This window comes from Physeter macrocephalus, chromosome 11, assembly GCF_002837175.3.
Source record: "Physeter macrocephalus isolate SW-GA chromosome 11, ASM283717v5, whole genome shotgun sequence".
NCBI classification, from domain to species: Eukaryota; Metazoa; Chordata; class Mammalia; order Artiodactyla; family Physeteridae; genus Physeter; species Physeter macrocephalus.
In genome coordinates this window covers 68384587-68404555 of record NC_041224.1, presented here as the reverse complement: position 1 = coordinate 68404555, position 19969 = coordinate 68384587, and the positions used below count along the sequence as shown (strand labels likewise).

The window sequence follows — 19969 nt, the reverse complement described above, 5'->3', positions numbered from 1 at the left end:
CAAACAGTGACAGTTTTACTTCTTCTTTTCCAATTTGTATTCCTTTTATTTCTTTTTCTTCTCTGATTGCCGTGGCTATGACTTCCAAAACTATGTTAAATAGTGGAGAGAGTGGACATCCTTGTCTTGTTTCTGATCTTAGAGGAAATGCTTTCAGTTTTTCACCATTGAGAATGATGTTTGCTGTGGGTTTGTCATATATGGCCTTTATTATGTTGAGGTAGGTTCCCTCTATGCCCACTTTCTGGAGAGTTTTTATCATAAATGGGTGTTGAATTTTGTCATAAGCTTTTTCTGCATCTGTTGAGATGATCGTATGGTTTTTATTCTTCAATTTGTTAGTATGGTGTATCACATTGATTGATTTGTGTATACTGAAGAATCCTTGCATCCCTGGTATAAATCCCACTTGATCATGATGGATGATTCTTTTAATGTGTTGTTGGATTCTGTTTGCTAGTTTTTTTGTTGAGGATTTTTGCATCTATATTCATTAGTGATATTGGTGTGTAATTTTCTTTTTTTGTAGTATCTTTCTCTGGTTTTGGTATCAGGGTGATGGTAGCTTTGTAGAATGAGTTTGGGGAGTGTTCCTTCCTCTGCAAGTTTTTGGAAGAGTTTGAGAAGGATGCGTGTCAGATCTTCTCTAAATGTTTGATGGAATTCACCTGTGAAGCCATCTGGTCCTGGGCTTTTGTTTGTTGGAAGAATTTAATCACCGTTTCAATTTCATTACTTGTGACTGGTCTCTTCATATTTTGTATTTCTTCCTGGTTCAGTCTTGGAAGGTTATACCTTTCTAAGAATTTGTCCATTTCTTCCAGGTTGTCCATTTTATTGGCATAGAGTTGCTTGTAGTGTTTCTTGAGGTAGGATTGTACCGCTATAAACTTCCCTCTTAGAACTGCTTTTGCTGCATCCCATAGGTTTTGGTTTGTCATGTTTTCATTGTCATTTGTCTCTAGATATTTTTTGGTTTCCTCTTTGATTTCTTCAGTGATCTCTTGGTTATTTAGTTACATATTGTTTAGCTTCCATGTGTCTGTGTTTTTTACGTTTTTTTCTCTGTAGTTTATTTCTAATCTTATAGCATTGTGGTCAGAAAAGATGCTTCATATGATTTCAATTTTCTTAAATTTACTGAGGCTTGATCTGTGACCCAACATGTGATCTATCCTGGAGAATGTTCCACGTGCACTGAAGAAAGTGTATTCTGCTGTTTTCGGATGGAATGTCCTATAAATATCAATTAAATCTATTTGGTCTATTGAGTCATTTAAAGCTTGTGTTTCCATATTAATTTTCTGTCTGGATGATCTATCCATTGGTGTAAGTGAGGTGTTAAAGTCCCCCACTATTATTGTGTTACTGTCGATTTCCTCTTTCATGGCTGTTAGCATTCGCCTTATGTATTGAGGTGCTCCTTTGTTGGGTGCATATATATTTATAATTTTTATATTTTCTTGGAGTGATCCCTTGATAATTATGTAGCGTCCTTCCTTGTCTCTTGTAACATTCTTTTTTAATTTATTTATTTATTTATTTTTGGTTGCGTTTGGTCTTCGTGGCTGCATGCAGGCTTTCTCTAGTTATGGCGAGTCGGGGCTACTCTTTGTTGTGGTGCACAGCCTTCTCATTGCAGTGGCTTCTCTTGTTGCAGAGCACAGGCTCTAGGCGTGTGGGCTTCAGTTGTTGTGGCATGCAGGCTCAGTAACTGTGGCTCATGGACTCCAGAGTGCAGGCTCACTAGTTGTGGCACACGGGCTTAGTTGCTGCCCGGCATGTGGGATCTTCTCGGACCAGGGCTCGAACCCGTGTCCTCTACATTGGCAGGCATATTCTTAACCACTGCGCCACCAGGGAAGCCCCTCTTGTAACATTCTTTACTTTAAAGTCTATTTTATCTGGTATGAGTATTGCCTTTCCAGCTTTCTTTTGATTTCCATTTGCATGGAATATCTTTTTCCATCCCCTCACTTTCAGTCTTTATGTGTCCCTAGGTCTGAAGTGGGTCTCTTGTAGACAGCATATATATGGGTTTGGGCACCGTTTCATCACTTTAAATATGTCATGCCACTCCCTTCTGGCTTGTAGAGTTTCTGCTGAGAAATCAGCTGTTAACCTTATGGGAGTTCCCTTTTATGTTACGTGTCATTTTTCCCTTGTTGCTTTTAATAATTTTTCTTTATTTTTTGTCAATTTGATTACTATGTGTCTTGGCATGTTTCTCCTTGGGTTTATCCTGCCTGGGACTCTCTGTGCTTCCTGGACTTGGGTGGCTATTTCCTTTCCCATGTTAGGGAAGTTTTCAACTATAGTCTCTTCAAATATTTTCTCAGGTCCTTTTTCTCTCTCTTCTCCTTCTGGGACCCCTATAATGCAAATGTTGGTGCATTTAATGTTGTCCCAGAGGTCTCTTAGGCTGTCTTCATTTCTTTTCATTCTTTTTTCTTCATTCTGTTCTGCAGCAGTGAATTCCACCATTCTCTCTTCCTGTTCACTTATCTGTTCTTCTACCTCAGTTATTCTGATATTGATTCCTTCTAGTGTATTTTTCATTTCAGTTATTGTGATGTTCATCTCTGTTTGTTTGTTCTTTAATTCTTCTAGGTGTTTGTTCTTTAATTCTTCTAGGTCTTTTTTAAACATTTCTTGCATCTTCTCGATCTTTCCCTCCATTCTTTTTCTGAGGTCCTGGATCATCTTCACTGTCATTATTCCAAATTCTTTTTCTGGAAGGTTGCCTATTTCCACTTCATTTCATTGTTTTTCTGGCATTTTATCTTGTTCCTTCATCTGGTACATATTCCTTTGCCTTTTCATTTTGTGTGTCTTTCTGTGAATGTGGTTTTCGTTCCACAGGCTACAGGATTGTAGTTCTTCTTGCTTCTGCTGTCTGCCCTCTGGTGGATGAGGCTATCCTACATTCAAGTCTTAATCATTTTGAGTAAATTTTTGTTTATGGTGTAAGAGAGTGGTCCAGTTTCCCCAGGACCACTTAATTGAAGAGACTGTCCTTTGCGTTCCACAGGCTACAGGATTGTAGTTCTTCTTGCTTCTGCTGTCTGCCCTCTGGTGGATGAGGCTATCCTACATTCAAGTCTTAATCATTTTGAGTAAATTTTTGTTTATGGTGTAAGAGAGTGGTCCAGTTTCCCCAGGACCACTTAATTGAAGAGACTGTCCTTTGCTCATTGTGTATTCTTAGCTCCTTGTTTGTAAATTAGTTGACCATACACGGGTAGGTTTATTTCTGGGCCTTAATGCTTTTCTTCTAAAAATAAGTTTATTTATATTGTTTATTTATTTTTGGCTGCATTGGGTCTTTGTTGCTGCGCACAGGCTTTCTTTAGTTGCAGCGTGCGGGCTTCTCATTGCGGTGGCTTCTCTTATTGCGGAGCACAGCCTCAAGGCACGCAGGCTTCAGTAGTTGTGGCGCAGGGGCTTTGTTGCTCCGTGGCATGTGGGATCTTCCCATGCCAGGGATTGAACCCGTGTCCCCTGCATTGCCAGGTGGATTCTTAACCACTGCGCCACCGGGAAGTCCCAACCTTAATGCTTTTTAAACAAGGGGCCCCACAAGTTATGCAGCTGGTCTTGTGTTTCAACCCTAATTTTTCCAAAATGAGAATAATAGTGGAAGCACATCTTCACTGAGAGGAACTGAACATTCAGTCATACACACTGCCCTCAGCCTGGTACACAGCAGGTGCTCAGTGAATAGTAGTGTCCCCCCTCAGTGAGGGCTGCTGAGCTGTGGAGCAGCAAGTTGGAGTTTGGGAATGGGAGTCCCGATCAGGAATCAGGGTTTCCCTCTGGGCTTTGGGGCCTGGATCTACACAGGACGTGTGGGTGTGCAGTCCTGACCCCCACCCCCAGGCTGGCCAGTCCTGTCGCCTATGGGAGGCCCAGCTGACTCACCACCCTTTTGCTCCAGCTCTGCCTCACTGGGCAGGTTGGGGCCCTGCCCACGGAGCAAACCCCACATAATGAGCATTGCCACCACAGCACCCGACCGGCTTTAGGAGGATTAGTCAGGATGGCTTTGAAGAATGTTCACACCCTAGGAAGAAAGGTGCCGGTCAGCTGAGAGCAGCTGCCACAGAAACGACCCAAGACTTTGGGGCTGGCAGGGAGCACCATGGGCCGGGGTTTCAGGGAGGTGAGGGACAGCCCCAGGTTAGACTTGACCTTCATTATCTCAGTGAAACATACAGCTCACCAGCATGTAGATATGTCTTATTCCCATTTTACAGGTGAGGAAGCTGAAGCTCAGAGTGGCTAGTGATTTGCCTAAGACCACACAGCAAATGTCTGCAGAGCTGAGGTTGGCACCTGGGCTCTTTTGTCCTGGAGCCTGTGTTTGTACCAACCCTTCTTTCCTACCCCTCCAGGGTCAGCCAACCCAGTCCCCCTGTGAGGCAGTTCCTACATGGCCCTAGGGCTCCTTGGTGCCAAATCAAAACAAACTGTGGGGCAGGGGGTTATTCTTAAATGGAAGGTGGGTAGTCCCATGTTGAGGCTGACTGATGGCCTCTTCCTGGCCACAAGCATCTGTGCCTGCCTTTCTTCCCTCCCCGCAAGCTCCCAGACACCCAGTAGTCACTAGTCTCTGGGCAGGAAGTACCAGGGACTGAGAGCAAGGCTGTGTGCTGCAGGGTGCTAACAGCATCTAAGAGGGTGAGGGGAATGGTCCTGGGAGGTCTTGCATGCCCCTGACCCAGCCATAGTCACTGTTCAGTCATCCTATTTATTGGCGGCTGGTATATGCCAAGCCCCATGCTAAGTGCTGGGGAGACTCTGAGTAAAATGTGGCCCCTGCCTTCTAAGGCCCCTGTGTGGATAGGGACAGAACTCCAGCCCAAGTGGTCAGTTGTGGAGAAGGGGGCCTACCTGAAGCAGAGAGGGGTGGGCAGGGGTGGGGGGGGGCAGGCAGCATCAGCACTGCTAGGGAAGCCCGGGCAGGCCTTGCTCTGACGTGTCTTAAAGTTCACTCTGAGGCCCCTGTGTGGGTACATGTTTGAAGCAGAGGAAGCAAATACAGACTGGACAGGCCTGCAGTCGCTGCCTGGAGACCTAGGTTCTGTGTCAGGCATGTCCATGCAGTGAGCAATCCCATTCATTAATCCCGCAGGCATGACGAGAGTCCAAAGGGAAAAGCAAGAGGTCTGACCTAAGGCTGGACTATGGGCCATAGCAGAGGGTATCTGGGGTTCCTTAACTGGTCAGATTCATTTGCGTTGTTGGTAAGGATGGAGAAGAAGCATGGAGAAGTGACCAGGGTCCCAGCCTGGGTGGGCAAGGGAACCATTCACCAAGATGGAGGTAGAGGGAGAAACTGAGTTCTATTTTGGACATGTTGAATCAGAGGTAGCTGGAGGTCATCCAGGTGAAACTGTCCAGTTGGCCAGACAAGTCAAAAGCTCAGGAGAGATATCTGGGCTGAAGGTCACCTGGCCTAGGTTATTTTTATCAATGGCTTGGATGAAGATGTGAGCATCCTCAAATTGTCAACACTGAGACAGGAGAGAGAGAGAATACCTTAGTAGACTGAATCAAGATTCAGAATGCTTTCAGCAGGCTCTGGGCTGAAACCAGCAAGCTGACATTTGCCTGAGATGATAAACATGAAGTCCTCTGGGGGGGGGCGGTTACACAGCCACAGCATGGCAAAGGCCTGGCTGGCCTGGCCCCAGCTCCTGCAGAGAAGACCTGGGCATTGATGTTGGCCACGAGCTCGTGAGTCAGCAGAGTAGGGTGGTTGCTAAACCCACTTGGAGGAGGTTAGGCTGCATTAGGGAAATGATCACACCGGATCTCGGGAAGGACCCATCTGTTAAACAATCCCAGCCTTGCAGGACAGCAGTGAGGATTAAAGGAGGTCGGTGTGTGAAGTGCCGAACCTGCAGTCTGGAGCTTTGAAGGGCACAGTAAATGCTAGCTCCCTTCTCTTTCCTCCTCCCCCCATCTTGGTCTCATCTAGAGCCCACAGTGAAACCTTCAGAGTGGAGAGGCTGGAAAACTGGGGAGGGGTGAAAAAGGGACAGGGGTTTCTCAGGAGAAGAGACTTCTCAGGAGGGATGTGAGGGCTTTTTAAGTGCTGGAAGGTCTGTCATACAGACTGTGAGTAGAAATGGGCTTAGCCTTGGTACCTGTGGGGGCAGGAACAGGATCTGCAAGGCTTCACATAGCAGGCTCTTCCTGATGAGACGGAGACTGGCTGCCTGACCAAGGAGTGGACGTCCCTAGGAGGCCCTGACTGTGCTCCTTGGAGGTAGAGGGTCAGGCACACTGACCCTATTGAGCACAGATGAACCTGATTATTAGAGCTGCTCAACAAAGAGGTACGAGTTCCCTTCCCTGAGGTGCGCAGGCCGTGGTGGGGAGAGCCCCCTGTCAGGCAGGGGTTGAGGAGATTCCCGCACTGGGGGTTCGGGACATAGCTCAGATGTCTCCGGTCCCTTCCCACTCTGCTCTGACTCTCACCTCTTGGAACTTCAGGGCTGGCAGAGGGGTCAGGAGCCCGCTGGCCCCCTCATGGTACAGATAAAGAAACTGAGGCCCAGAGAGGGGCTGTGACCTGCCCAGGTTCCCATGGTGGGCCAGTGGCAGCACCGGCGCAAGAGCCCAGGCTCTGGGTTTTTCTCATTCACTCCAGGCCACCTCCTGAGAGTGGCCCCTTTGGGATTCATGGGTCTGTGGATACTTTAGCTGAATTCATTGTCCTGCCTATGTCACATGGCCCTCTACAGCCCCATCACAGGTGCCTGCTGCCATGGCCTCAGGATAAAACCAAGATAAGTGACCAGAACCTCCCACCTCCCACTACCCAGGGTGGCCTGCAGGGCTAGACAGCATTTACAACATAAATTATGAAAGACCATGGAGAAGAGTGTTGCTGTCTGATTCTGAGGGAGCGTTGCTGGTTGATCCTGAAGCAGGGCCTGGAGCCAGCCTGGGGCCCCTCCCTCAGCTCAGGCATTAATGAAAAACCCACTTTTTTTAATTAAAAAAAAATGAAATGACCACAGGCATTTAACGATCAAGAGAGGCCAAAAAAGCTTTTAAGAGCCAGGTTGCTGTGTGTGCTGCCACCTGGTCTCCCAGTGTCAGGGCAGACTGGCTTCTGCAGCCATCTCAGGTGTGCCCAGGAAGGGGGGCCACAGAAAGCATCAGGCCCAGTCACCTGAAGACCATGGCTTCTTGGGGTGTGGACCCCAGTCCTTCCCTTCTGCCCCATCAGGCACCACCCAGCCTCCCTCAGGTCCTGTCTTCCTCATCCCAGCACTGTGGACTCTGTTCTCCTGTCTTAAAGTCTGACACCTTTCCAGGCACTCTCCCCGCACCCTTGGGAGTGACTCACACCTGACCACGTTCACACTTTCCTGTGGCCCCTCACTGCATTTGGGGCAAGGCTGAGCTCCTTAGGATGGCTTTTGGGGTCTCCTGTCATCTGCTTTACCTCCTATGGTCAGGCCTCTCTGTGAAGTTCTCACCTCTCCTCTCTCCATTCCTTCCCCACCCCTTCAGGACAATGAACCAACATTTCTTTGAGACCCTGTTCCCTTGCCATCTCTCTTGACCTGGACAGCTTTACATCTTCTCATTTGTTATTCATTCAATAACTGTTTACTGAGCACCCATCATGTGCTGGGAACAGTGTAGGGGGTGGGCATGCCCAGCGCCCATGTCCATTCCTGTACAGCGTGGAAGACCGAGGGGGCTGTCGCCGGTGATCATGTGTGTGGCTGCAAATGGGGCTTTGACGCTTTTGCACTGAGAACAGCATTCCCGGTGACCCTGAGAACCTCAGGTGGATTCAGAGACTCAGGACATCCAGGCAGGGAAAGCCCTGAGGAACTATTTCCACACCCCTTATCTCAGAGAGGGGGAAACTGAGGACAGAGAAGGAAAGGGCCTGTTCATATCACACAGCAAGCTGGAGATGCTCCCTGATACCCAGCCCAGCCCAGCCCTGGGGCAGATGATACATGCGGTCCCCCACGGAGGATCAAAGCGTCAGGGAGCTTGTGGGAGACAAGCGCCTGCCTCCCCTCGTGGTAATGGGGGTAGGGGCAGGAGTACTGGGGGAGGAGCGTGAACTGGCCACAGCCCCTGCCTCTTGGACTCTCTGGCTCACCATCACACTCACCCTTCCCTGTCCCCATCTCCATAGAAGCTGCAGTGAAAGATGACATGAACAGCTACATCAGCCAGTACTACAATGGGCCCAGCAGTGGTAAGTCTGTGTCGGTGGCTGTTCTGCATGTACCAGAACTTCTGTGTGGCCCTATGCCAGAGGTGACCCTGGCAACCCCTAACATCCAGGCTAGGGACAACTCAACCTGGCTGTCCATCTCCCAGCACCTGTGAACCATAACTGCCGGCAGGGTTCAAGGCTCCCAGCAAACTCTAGCGCTAGAGCTGTGGGTGCTGGGGTGGGAATGCTCTGAGATCGCCAAAGAGAGCTGCATGGGGGACCCTGGAATGGAAGGGGGCTGGAATCTAGACGTCTAAGTGACCTCAGTGCCTCCCAACCTGAGAACCTTTCAGGATGAGCAAGATGGGGGTGAGATAGATAGCAGCATAATTGGGCTCGAGAAGCAAGAGGCGTTGGGCATGTCCTTGCTTGATTTATGTTTCATTCTTGCACTTCAGAAAGTCTTAGGGGACCTAGTGGTTTTCACTTATGGGAAAGGTTGAGTTTAAAAATAATACTCAGTCTTTCAGCGTCTTGCTTCTCCTTAGCCAATGTCTTGAATCTTGTAGTGTGGGTTTCACAGTCCTTAAATCCTGGTAAACTACGTTGTAAGGCTAGACTCCCTCTTCTGTCTCCTCTTCCAAAGCCTTATCTAACCTGCTGATCTCAAAGACCACCATCTCCCAGTACACTCTCCCGACCACTTTAGAGAGAAACCTTGACCACACTACACCCACTATGATTCAGCCCCTTGATACTTCTCACTTAGAGAAAAGACATTTTGAAGTGTCCTCCACCCTACCCCTACAATGCATCATATAGAGATTAATCCGTCTTCTGAAGGCACAGCTCTGGTCATGTCACTATCACACTGGACCCATTTAAAACTTTGACCCCCTCTGACCATGAAATTCAAATAATTCCTTGTCGTGGCACACCATGCTTTCTGAGTTAGGATGGGCTAGGTTATGCCACAGTGGCAATAACCCCACATCTGTGTGGTTTAAATAAATCAAGAAAGGCCCATGGCACACTGGCCAGGGGCTCTGTGCCCAGGTTGTCATCTTTACTCTAGCACCCAGCAGGCAAAACAGCTGTCACCCGTTCCAGAACAGTGGTGACTGCCAGAGCAAAGCACGTCTGGTTTACATAGCTTCTCTGGGAAATGCCACTGGTCAGTTCTTACAGATGATTGGCCAAGGCACGTCACGTGTCCGCACTTGAGTTCTGCAAGATGGGGAGGCCTAATCCTCCCTCAGGGCGGTCACTGAATATTGGAGAACTGGACCGCCTACCAAGACCTCTCCCAGCAAAGCCCATTCACACTCACTGCCCACCGTCCAGCCCCATTCCTAGACCCGCCCCCATCAGGGCACGCAGAGGTGTGGCAAGGGCGGAGTGTGACCCGCATCCCCTCCTTCCTTGCAGACAGCGGTGCCCCAGAACCAGCTGTGTGCGTGGTCACCACGGCGGCCATAGACATCCACCAGCCCATCTCCTCTGACCTCTTTTCTGTCGATGTGCCCCTGAAGCTTGGCAGCGATGGTACCTGCACCAGCGCCACCTCTGAGAGCGCCTCCCGCTCCACTCGCGGCTCCGTCACCCGGGCCCAGAGTGACAGCAGCCAGACGCTGGGCTCCTCCACAGACTGCAGCACCGCCCGCGAGGAGCCGTCCTCTGAGCCTAGCCCCTCCCCACTGCCACTGCCGCCACCACCTCAGCAGGAGACGGCAGAGGCCACAGTCCAGGACCTGTTGTCCTCCCTGTCAGAGGACCCCTGCCCATCCCGGAGGGCCTTGGACCCAGCTTCCCTTGCCCGGCCCAGCACAACGGGCTTGGCCCAAACTAGCCCCGAGCTGGAGCACAGGGTAAGTCTGTTCAACCAGAAGAACAAGGAGGGCTTCACTGTCTTTCAGATCAAGCCTGTCATCCATTTCCAGCCTGCTGCACCTGTGCTGGAGGAGAAGTTCAGATCTTTGGAATCCAAAGAGCAAAAGTTGCACAGGGTCCCTGAAGCCTAGAGCCTCCGGGCAGGCTGGGAGGGAGCGGGGCAGACAGCCATCTCACGCTCTCCCAGGGCCCTGGAGGCTACCAGGGCCACACCAGGGGCCCAGGAGCCCAGGAGCCCTCCTGGCCTCCCTCAGGGTGCTGCCTGCCTCCAGGGAGGTGACGCCAGGCCAGGAGGCCACGTGCCTCAGACCTCAAAGCCCAGAGCTGGCGCCTCCTCTCACCCTGCTCAGGGGAGGGTGGTGCTCGTGGCTGGGGTTTTTTTAAACCACTTTTACAAAAACCAGCCTGTGGCCCAGCTTCAGCAGGGCAGAGTGCGGGGGCCAGCTCAGCCTCTTCCGTTGCCTTTGTTCCTGGAGCCCACCCCGGACCCCCGGGAACAGCACTGTGAGCAGGGGCTAGCCAGCCCCGCCCCCAAGCCGGCTTTCCCAGGAATCCTGGGTGGAGCCAACACAATCACACGAAGACCACCATCCGAGCCTATGTCATTTGTCCTCATCCTCTCATTTAGGCATGAGCATTTCTGAGTCTTTTCAAGACAAATCTAGTTTTCACCTTCACAGGACATAAAGGGATGGATCTGAAGGTGGGTGGGAGGGTCAGCGGGGTGGGGGGGCAGCCATTTTCCAATCTTGGCTTTAATAATAAAAACCACCTGCACTGAGACTTCCAGTTGGCAGAGGTGTTCCTTTGGTTGCTAGTCCAAGTGACGACCCCAGAGTGGCTTGTTTGGGTTCGAGTTGGCCTTGAAAACCAACCCAGGGAGCCCCAACCCCTCTCTGGTGTCCCTGAGGCCTTTATAGAGTGGAAAGAGCCCTGGACCCCGGGAGGGAAGCGCTTACACTGCCTGCCTGTGTGACTGTCAACTAGTACCTTCCCTTCCCTCATCTCCCCACCAAAATGGAGCGCAGAATACTGTGTTCCTTGCTGACAGACAACTCCCAGACGCAGCTCACTGACCCAGGGCTCCATCCCTCAGGGATCTTGAACTCAGCAGGTCCAAAGCTGAGCATGATATCTTGCCCGCAGCCTGCACCTTCTCCCGGGTTCCCAGCCAGGGCACCACCATCCACCCAGCCATGAACGTGAATGAATGTTGGCTCCCTTCTCATCCCCCACAAGCAGTCACGAACGCTGGCCATTCTGCCCTCCAAGTCACCTGCCCCAGACCCCATCATCACAGCCTTGCTAAGGCCCAGGCCCAGCTCTGGCTCCACCCTCCTCCAATCAGTGTGTCCCCACCTGGGCTGCTGAGCCTGGTCACTGTCTCCCTTGCTGAAAAGCCTCCAAGGGATTTTATGACCACTATGTTTCATTTTATATGTCCAGAAGAAAGAGGGAAGATAATTTTTTTTCATTTCAAGGGCTCCCATTGCCTCAACGGAGTTTCTTGGTGGGGCCACAACTCCTGAATGAACTCGCTTGCCTGCCCCCTGGCCACCCTCCCAACCTGCTCTTTCTCCCCTCCCTGTGTGTGCAGGTTGTTCTCACTGCTCAAGTGTCTCACTAGTAGGTCAGGGTGTCCTCCCAGCTCCTGTGGCCCCTTCTACTCACCCTGACAGTGCAGTCATTGATCCCCTGGCTTGGTCAGCATCTGCATCCCTGCTTGCCTCCCCTTGGTCCTCAAGATCAGGGATCAGGCCCGAGTCCCATTAAAACCCTAGAGCCCTGCGTAAGGCCACAGGCTTGGGCACAGAGTCACTCAGGAAAGATGGCTAAATTGGAAAAAAGGGAGGGAAATTACCACATGCAGACAAAGAACACCCTCATGATTCGTGGGGAGATCAGCACTTGTCAAAAAAGATATTAAAGGGAGCAGTGTCCAACCAAGCCATTTTGGGGTGTAATCTGAGGCATTCCAGTCACGAGCAGCATAGTTACAGCTTCCATTACTGAGCACTCTGTAAGGCCTCTACACACTTGGGCTCCTGTAACCTTCTGATGACCCTGTGAGGTAGTAACACGGCCCATTTTACAGGTGTAGCACCCCAAGGCTGAGAGGTTTAAGAAACTTCTCTGAGGTCAAACACTAATAAGAGAGGCACTGAAACTGGAGCCCAAATCTGCCTGGCAGTGTGCTAGGACTCCCACGTTTTAGAACTTTTGGAAGTAAAGTGGTCACATGATGGGCTGGAGAGCATTACCTGATTTATAATTTCTAGGGCAGGAGTCAGCAGGGTCTGTTATTAGCAGTCTGCATCTGCTGGACTAGAAACAGCTACTCTCCTCGGCCAGGCCCAGCTTGCTAAGCTGTGATGCCTTCTTTGCTGACTTCCCGTCACCCCAGCTCGTGGGCTAGTGCTGGCTACCCAAACAGGTAAATGAGCCTGTCCTGTGCCAGAGCTGAGACCCAGCTCCTAGCTGGCACCACCTCTGCTGTGGACTTCTACTGCAGAGAAAACCACAGAACAGGGAGGAAAGCAATGGGGTAAGATGCTAGGCAAGTGGCCCCTGCTCTCTGCCTCAGTTTCCCCACCTAGAAGACCTCCACTTTTAAAAGCTGGTTTCTTAGGGTATTTACAAATTGCTGTGAGGTGAAATTCTGCCTGAGCACTCACCGTTGCCTTCCTGCTTGAACAGGCAGTAGTAGTGTTAAAACTGCCGCGCAAGCAGATGAAGACTGGGGGCAGAGATGCCAAGAGGTGGTCCCACCTCTCTGAGAACAGAGTCTACAGTCACCAAGTTAGAGGGTGCACACAGAGGAAGCCACTCACCTGTCTCAGGACAGGCGCAGGGCAGTCTCTCACAGCCTGGAGTGCAGGAGGTGGAGAGTAAAAGCTTTGGCTTTCACGGTTCCCCCAGGTGCCACAGCCCAGAGTTAGGGCTGGCGGGAAGCTGGAGACTGGTGGAGACGGAGCCTGCACTCCCTGGGAGGTGTGCAGCTCTGGGAAATAGCTCTCGTCAGCCCGTTCAGGGAGCCCAGTCTGGTGCTCTCCCAGAAGAGAGGAGGGTCTGGTAACAGCTGCTGTCTCCTATAAGCCGACAAGGGGGTGATAACAGTAATGGCTCCCATTTATTCATTTCCTGTTGTGATGGGTGCTCTTTGCAGTGTTCCCTCTTTATCACAGCCTTGCAAACTGGGTGCTGTTTTCCCTGCTTTACAGAGGAGAAAACAGACACAGAATGATTAATTAAATGACTTGCCCAAGGGCATACAGCTAAACTACTGGCAGGATTCAAACGCAGGTCTGTCTAAATTAGATGCCATGCTGGATATGGTGACACGAACTGTGGGGAATTAAACCAGGTGTTGTCAGGAGAGCCAGAGAGAGAAATCAGCCTACGTGGCCCCTCAGGCTGGAGGGACCCGCCCACCCTCTCTGCAAAGCCCTGTGGCTCCTCTCACAGGGCCAGCCTCCTGGCTCCGCCTTGCCACGAAGCTGGAGAGGAGCCAGTCCTGTGGCCAGGGTGCCCCCCTGACCTGCCAAACCTGGCAGCAAAGGCAAGGCTGAGAGCCACCAGTACTGGTGGCCAGCCCCCAAGGCAGCTTGGCCAGAGCCCTGCAGGCCTGGCTCAAAGTCCACCCAGGACTGGGGAGCTGTAAGGCCTTCCCTAAATGACACAACTGGCACCTCTCCAGTTAGCCCTGGGCAAGTCCTCCAGCCCACACCTTGGTTTTTCAGATCAAGTCACACAGACAGGTTTTTCACAGACCCTGGACAATTAGAGGCTGGTGGCCAGGAATTCTCTTCGGCGTAGTGGGTGTTTATTCCATCAGTGACTCAGCTCAGGAACACCTTTCTGACTCCAAGCTCCTGACTGGTGCTGCCTCCACATTCCTCTCTGGTGTTAATTTCCTCATCTCTAAAGAGACTAAAGGTGGGGCTGTACATTCTGTGAGCTGAGGAGAGCTTCAAATAAGATGAGGTCCAAGGAAGCCTTCTTAAAAACAAAATGTCTTACTAACAAATCAATAGGACACTTGCATAGAGTTGCTTAACAAGGATACCCAACAACTCTGGGAGTTAACCCCAGGTTTTGAAAGGACATCTCAGGGCAGGAGAGAAGTCTGGATCACTCCACCTCCACCCTCCACCTCAGATGCTGTGGTGCATACAGGGTGTGCCAAAGCCCTGGATTCTCAGCCCAGCTCTGTTTCTGGTTTGCTACATGGCTCCAAGCGAATCCATGGACCTGCTTCCTCACCCTGTACAGCAGGAATAATAACTCTCATCCCCTCCGCCCCCATCCCTGTGAGGGTTGCTGGGATAGCTAATGACATAATGGAAGGGAAAGCCCTTTGAGAATGTTTCAAGGGAGACACAAACAGAAACCATCCTTATTAATAATAGATGGCTGGGGTGTTTCACTGCCTACCCACGTTCAGCACTTCTGGGGAAGGCTGCCCAGGAGACGCTCAGCTATTTCATTTGCTGCCACTGATAGTTTGATGTGGGGAGAGGATGGTAGATGGGTGCTGAGAGGATGTGTGCCCCACCCCCCAGCCCCAATAGCCAGCCCAGGCACTGTCTGCTCCTCCTGAGCTCCTCCTGCTCATGTATCCCCACTGGTTCCCCTGTAAATCATGCCCTGGAGTCACCCCAAGTTACAGCACTGTTGTTCCCCAGACAGGAGCCACCTTATCTGCCTTCCTCTCCCTTGTCCAGTACAAGCCAAAAACATACATTTCTATGGCATAAACTGAGTGATGAATTCATATCTACTCTGGAAATTTTTTTTTTTTTTTTTGCTCCAGCACTGAAAAGTTTAGTATTGTCTCCTGGTGAATAGTTAATTTAATTATCCAAAGAAAATCATGGAACATTTGCTGCTAAATTTATTGCAAGCTACCAAAGAGACAGGGCTGGCATAATTTTATGCAGAGCCCCAGGCTATAGCATAAGGGAGCAGGCTGCCTATTCATCCTGAAACAAGCAAATGAAATTGACTACCCTGGAGATCAATCAGGACATTAAACACTGTGATGAATGTGGCAGAATTCTTCAGTGTCTGAGATTTACAGGGCACCTTTCACCAAGCGCTCTAGGAGCCTCCCCAACATCAATTAGGCTTCACATCTAGGTAGGTTCACCTCCACCTCCACTGCATAAAGAAGAGGCATGGGGTTCTTGGACCTGGGTTTGCTAAGTGCCACAAAAGATAGCCAGTGTGCAGACTAGATCCAGATTCTAGTACAAAGACCTCCTACTTCCCTCAGCAAGGAACGTTTTAGAATGGAGGAATCAGGTTAAAAGGGGACTGAGGGATTGGGGTCCAGAGTGTGTCATGTTCTTGGTGCTTCTGTGCCTTGTTCACGCTGGGCCTTTTGCCTGGGATACATTTCTTTATGGGTTGATTTTGACTGGTCCTTCTGAACTCGGCTCAGCTGTCTCATCTTGCTCCCCTCCACTTCAGCCTGCCCGAGTCAGGCTGGATTAGGTACATCCTCTGTGTTCCCAAAGAGGGACTCAGGATATGGCATGTGGTTGAGAGTAAACTTTGGCCTGAGGTCACCACTCACTAGCTATGAATCCTTTGGCAAGTGTTTTAAGCTCTGTAGGCTTCGGTTTTCTCAACTGGAGAATGGAGAATAATACTATACCTTGTGGGGTTATGAAGCTTAAATGAAATATAATGTCTGTAATGTCTGTAAAGCCCTCAGCACAGCATCTTGGGCATAGAAAGCTCTCAAAAGTGGTTACTGTCTCCATTTACCTAAGCTGTTTGATATCTGCCAACACATTCACACAGGTCAAAGCTTGAAGATATCTTGGAAGATTACCAAGTGCAATTTGCCATTTTACAGATGAGGAAAATGAAGGCTAAAAGGAGAAGCAATGTGGCCAGGGTACCTCTGAGACCATATCAAGGTCTCAAGGACAAGAACCCAAGGGTCCTGGTGACCAGCCCACTCAGTGCTCAGCCCTTCCTGTGGTCCCCAGGTCCCAGACCCCAATGTTCCCCATGCAGGCCCCATGCCTGCATGGAAGGGAAACAGCTCTCCAAGCTGGACTTGAGTACACAAAAAGGCAGCAGTAAGCTGCCTTTAACCACGTGACCAGTTGTGGTAGGCAAAGAAGGTGAAGCTCAGACAAGTAAAACCTCACCATGGCCTGACTGCTCACCAGTCGGGCACCAAAGAAAGTAAATGCCAGCTTCCTTCCCAATAAATTCCTAATTCCATCACACTTCCATGCTTCTAATGACAAGCTTGCTGTTTTGAGGCAGTGCAAACCAGAGGATCAAGTCCTGGAGAAGCTGGAAGATGCTGGGGGGCAGCCTGGCACGGTGCAAAGGCCAAGCTCTCCAAACCTGGAGGCAGCTTAGGTTCCACATCTCAATTACTGCCTCTGCTCAGTTACCTCTCAGCCCATTTCTTCATCCAGAAAGTAGGGATTAATGATACCCCCTTTGGGGATCATAGTATTAGAGAAGGATATACAATGCACCTAGTAGGTTCTTCACAAGTAACATTTGCCAAAATTCTGGTTTGTGTTCTACCTCTACCATCTGCTTTGTGCCTTGGGGCAAATCACCTCTCCTGAGACCCTGACTTCTTCACTGTTTCCTACCTTTTCCACCTCTTGGAGTAACTTAAATGAAAGTGCTTTTATAAACCAAGGATTATCAGCAACTCTTCTTCATTTGGGTTTCCCACAAAATATTTTTAAAACCCTAGGGCTATACGAATTGTGGCATTATATCACCCTATATGGGCTTTTTTACAAGGTTATCAGTCAAGTCTCCTTTAGTTCAGCAACAGCTAACCAAATCCATCTGTTATAATCAGTAGTGTTCTCCGGGTTTCCCAGCCTCTTAAGCACACTTTTATGTGGACCAAAACAAAAACCCCTCTTACCCCCGTGAGACACAGTGTGAAATGCAACCAAGCTGACTATCCCTTTCAGAAAGACAGCAAAGAGAGCACTTATGGCTGAGGTTTCATTCAAAGCCCCCCAGCCCAGTACAGACACGCCCAGGCTCTGCCGGGCAGCATGGCTCCCACTCGGTCCTGGGAGGAAGAGCCCCAGTCTCTGCCAGCCTCGCCCACAGCACCGGACCCATTTCCACAGTCTCAGGGGACCCATTCTGTACACAAAGAGCTTTCAGCCAAACCCATCCGGGGCATAAGGCCAGAGGATTCCTCCAACAGCCTCCTAATCACTTCCATCTTCTCCTCCTCCCTCCATCTGTCCTGAACACACTGCCAGGTTATTTTATTCCTCTAGGTTATGTTATTCCTCCAGATCAGGTTAGAGGCCTTCCTCTATATATGTCAATATCTCCCTGTTGCTGGGAGGGTGCTTCTTAAGACCTGTTCAGGTGGCAGGGCCTCAGGACGTCATGCAGCTATTTGTGGAACATTCTGGATATCCTGACATGTTTAATTCTAACATACAAACAAGGAACAGAACAACCAGCAGAGAGCATTTTTAAGTATTCAACACATGTCCACTAAACAAAAGCTGTGGAGGGTCAGTGGCTGCTGACCTCCTTAGTTAATATCTATTTGCTACCTGTTCATTCACTTTGGAATCTACTTATGTTAAGATGATGTAGCAGCAACCAAAGTTTTAGAAAAACGTATGCAAGAAAGACTTAGATTGGGAAATTCTATTATTTTTTTCCTGTAAATCAGGAAAAGACCTTTCACAGTACCATCCCCGGCCCAGCTTCTGAAATGGCAGTATTCCTTGAGGGCAAAGTTTGAGAACCATTGACCAATAAGGAAAAAGCACAAACTCAGCCTATCAGTCAATGTCCTCTGCAATCTGGCCTTAACTACCTACCACCCTCAACCCCTTTCCTGATGCCCTGTGTTTCCACCCGTCACTGCCTCAAGCATCCATGTGAGCCCTTATCTGTTCTACTTCTGTCCCACATGCTAATATTAATGCCTCCACGCCCAATGAATAACCACAGCTAGCCCACTGAGGGAGCTCTCCCTGTATGTGCTGACTACATGCTATCTGCTTTTCTAATCACTTGGGTCTCATCTCATCTTCCCTGGTAGCTGCAAATCTTGAGGGCAGGGGCTGTGCCTCTAACAGCTTGTATTCTCAGAGCCCAGGATGACAGGTCAGGACCACAAGCTACTTCAGGGCAGTGGCCAGGCCAGACTTCCAGGTGTTTGCTCCAGCATCCCACACAGCACAGCTGGCGGATGAACCAGGGAATATGCCCCATAGTACTGCTGAGAGACCGTGGGACCAGGGGCAAAGCTGGGTTCTGTACTTTCTCAACTACTGGAAAGCTGAGACCAGGGCCCTCCCTCACTGGGCCTCAGTCCATAGAGAAAGGAGTTGTTTGCTTGATCTAAATGGCCTCAAGGACCTACTCAGCTCTGCCCTCACAGGGCTGCCTTTCTACATGCGTACTTTACTTTTGCTCTCTCAGGGAATTCGGGTTCTGCCTAATTAACCAAATTCCCAGGGGCTGTATGATTTTAAAGAAAGACCTCAAAAAACTAGGGAGAATAGAAAGCTACTCCTAACACCTTTCCCCACACTGCTTCCAGAGCTACTGCTCTGGGTCCTCAAGCCAGATGCAGGGGCAGTCATTTGGAAATGACAGCTTGGTTTCCAACAAAACATAAGGAAAAAAAGGGCACATCAAATTGCATCTTCTGGCATATATGGTAGTTTTAACAATTTGTCCCCATCTCACACAACTGCCTTTTTAAGGTAAACTTTAAGTGGGCACTTAGAGGGGCTTCTGAGTTGAACAAATTCCTGCTGGAAAGACAAGCCCAGAACACTGACTCTTCTCCTCAACTAGGATCCTGAGGATGTGCCCTGCCCACCCAGCACCAAGCACTAAGTGCCCTTTACCTGAGGTTACTGTGCAGCAACTCCCTGTTCCTTGAGCCGAAGTGAGGCAGAATCACATACTGGTGAAGCCACTGCTCTGAAGCCAAACTTCCTGGTTTCAAATCCTGGCTCTCATTTATAAGCTGTCTGAATCTGGGCAAGTTATATAACCTCTTTGTGCCTCAGCTTCCTCATCTGTAAAACAGGGATGATAATAATAGCATCTATCTTACAGGGTATTGTGAGGACTGAAAGGGTTTAATATATGTCAAGTGTTAGAATGGTGCCTGACATATAGTAAGCGTCATACTTAATGCTATTATGATGGTGATGAGTTGTACACCCAGTAAATTAAGTGAACAGCTGCTTAGAGCTGGGACAGGGCAGTCATGATAGGAGGGAGCCAAAAGGGAGAAAGACCAACCAGTTCAACCCTGAGGCTAGGAGCCACACAGAGATACCAGCTGGGATGGTCCTCCTTGAGCCAGCACACCCTATAGATACTGGGGATACCTCTGCAGCCATCACCTTTGCTGTCTCTCCCCCAGTTACAGTGTCCAATAGGGATGAGGAGTAAATGGAGAAGGCAATGAGCAAGGTTAGCTTTCTTTGGAAGAGCCCCAAAGACAGCAACAAGATATGAGAACTACTTTTGCAAGGGTGATTCAAACTATGTGGCCTTGGACAAGTTACTTTACTTCCTTCATTTCTTCTCTGTGCCTCAGTATCCCTATCTGTCCAGGAGGTGTGAACCTGATGATCATTCAGCTCTGCATTCTAGGATTCTACAGTTCTAGCAGAGCATCACTTTGATGCTCCTCTCATCTCATTAAAAGAAGGCAGAAATGCCAGTGTTTCACAGCAAGTGATTATGACACATCAAAAAGGGTTCAACTAGTCAGTCCTAGGCTGGCCACACAAAGGGACTGGCTGGCCCCTCTGCTCCCTCCCCTTATGTATCACTAGTCACTTCCCATCTCTTCCCTGCAGTTTTCCTTGTCAACTACTATAC

General features: G+C 49.7%; 1 protein-coding gene and 1 long non-coding RNA gene across 7 annotated transcripts in view; one reads left to right on the top strand and one right to left on the bottom strand.

Moving 5' to 3' along the window:
* Positions 1 to 10871, top strand: part of TMEM266 (transmembrane protein 266) — a 140245-nt gene extending 129374 nt beyond the window's left edge. For all 4 annotated transcript variants that reach the window (XM_024128885.3, XM_055088151.1, XM_028495139.2 and 1 more), the window contains 2 exons: positions 8177 to 8239; positions 9629 to 10871. In XM_024128885.3, coding sequence (XP_023984653.1) covers positions 8177 to 8239; positions 9629 to 10221 — 656 coding nt within the window. In that variant the 3' untranslated portion in view covers positions 10222 to 10871. The remainder of the gene's footprint in view (positions 1 to 8176; positions 8240 to 9628) is intronic.
* Positions 1 to 19139, bottom strand: part of LOC129392530 (uncharacterized) — a 51097-nt gene extending 31958 nt beyond the window's left edge. For all 3 annotated transcript variants that reach the window (XR_008618584.1, XR_008618585.1, XR_008618586.1), the window contains exons 1-3: positions 18979 to 19139; positions 12922 to 13303; positions 11762 to 11922 (exon numbers count right to left, since the gene is read on the bottom strand). This is a non-coding gene — a long non-coding RNA (uncharacterized lncRNA). The remainder of the gene's footprint in view (positions 1 to 11761; positions 11923 to 12921; positions 13304 to 18978) is intronic.
* Positions 19140 to 19969: the final 830 nt, after the last annotated feature.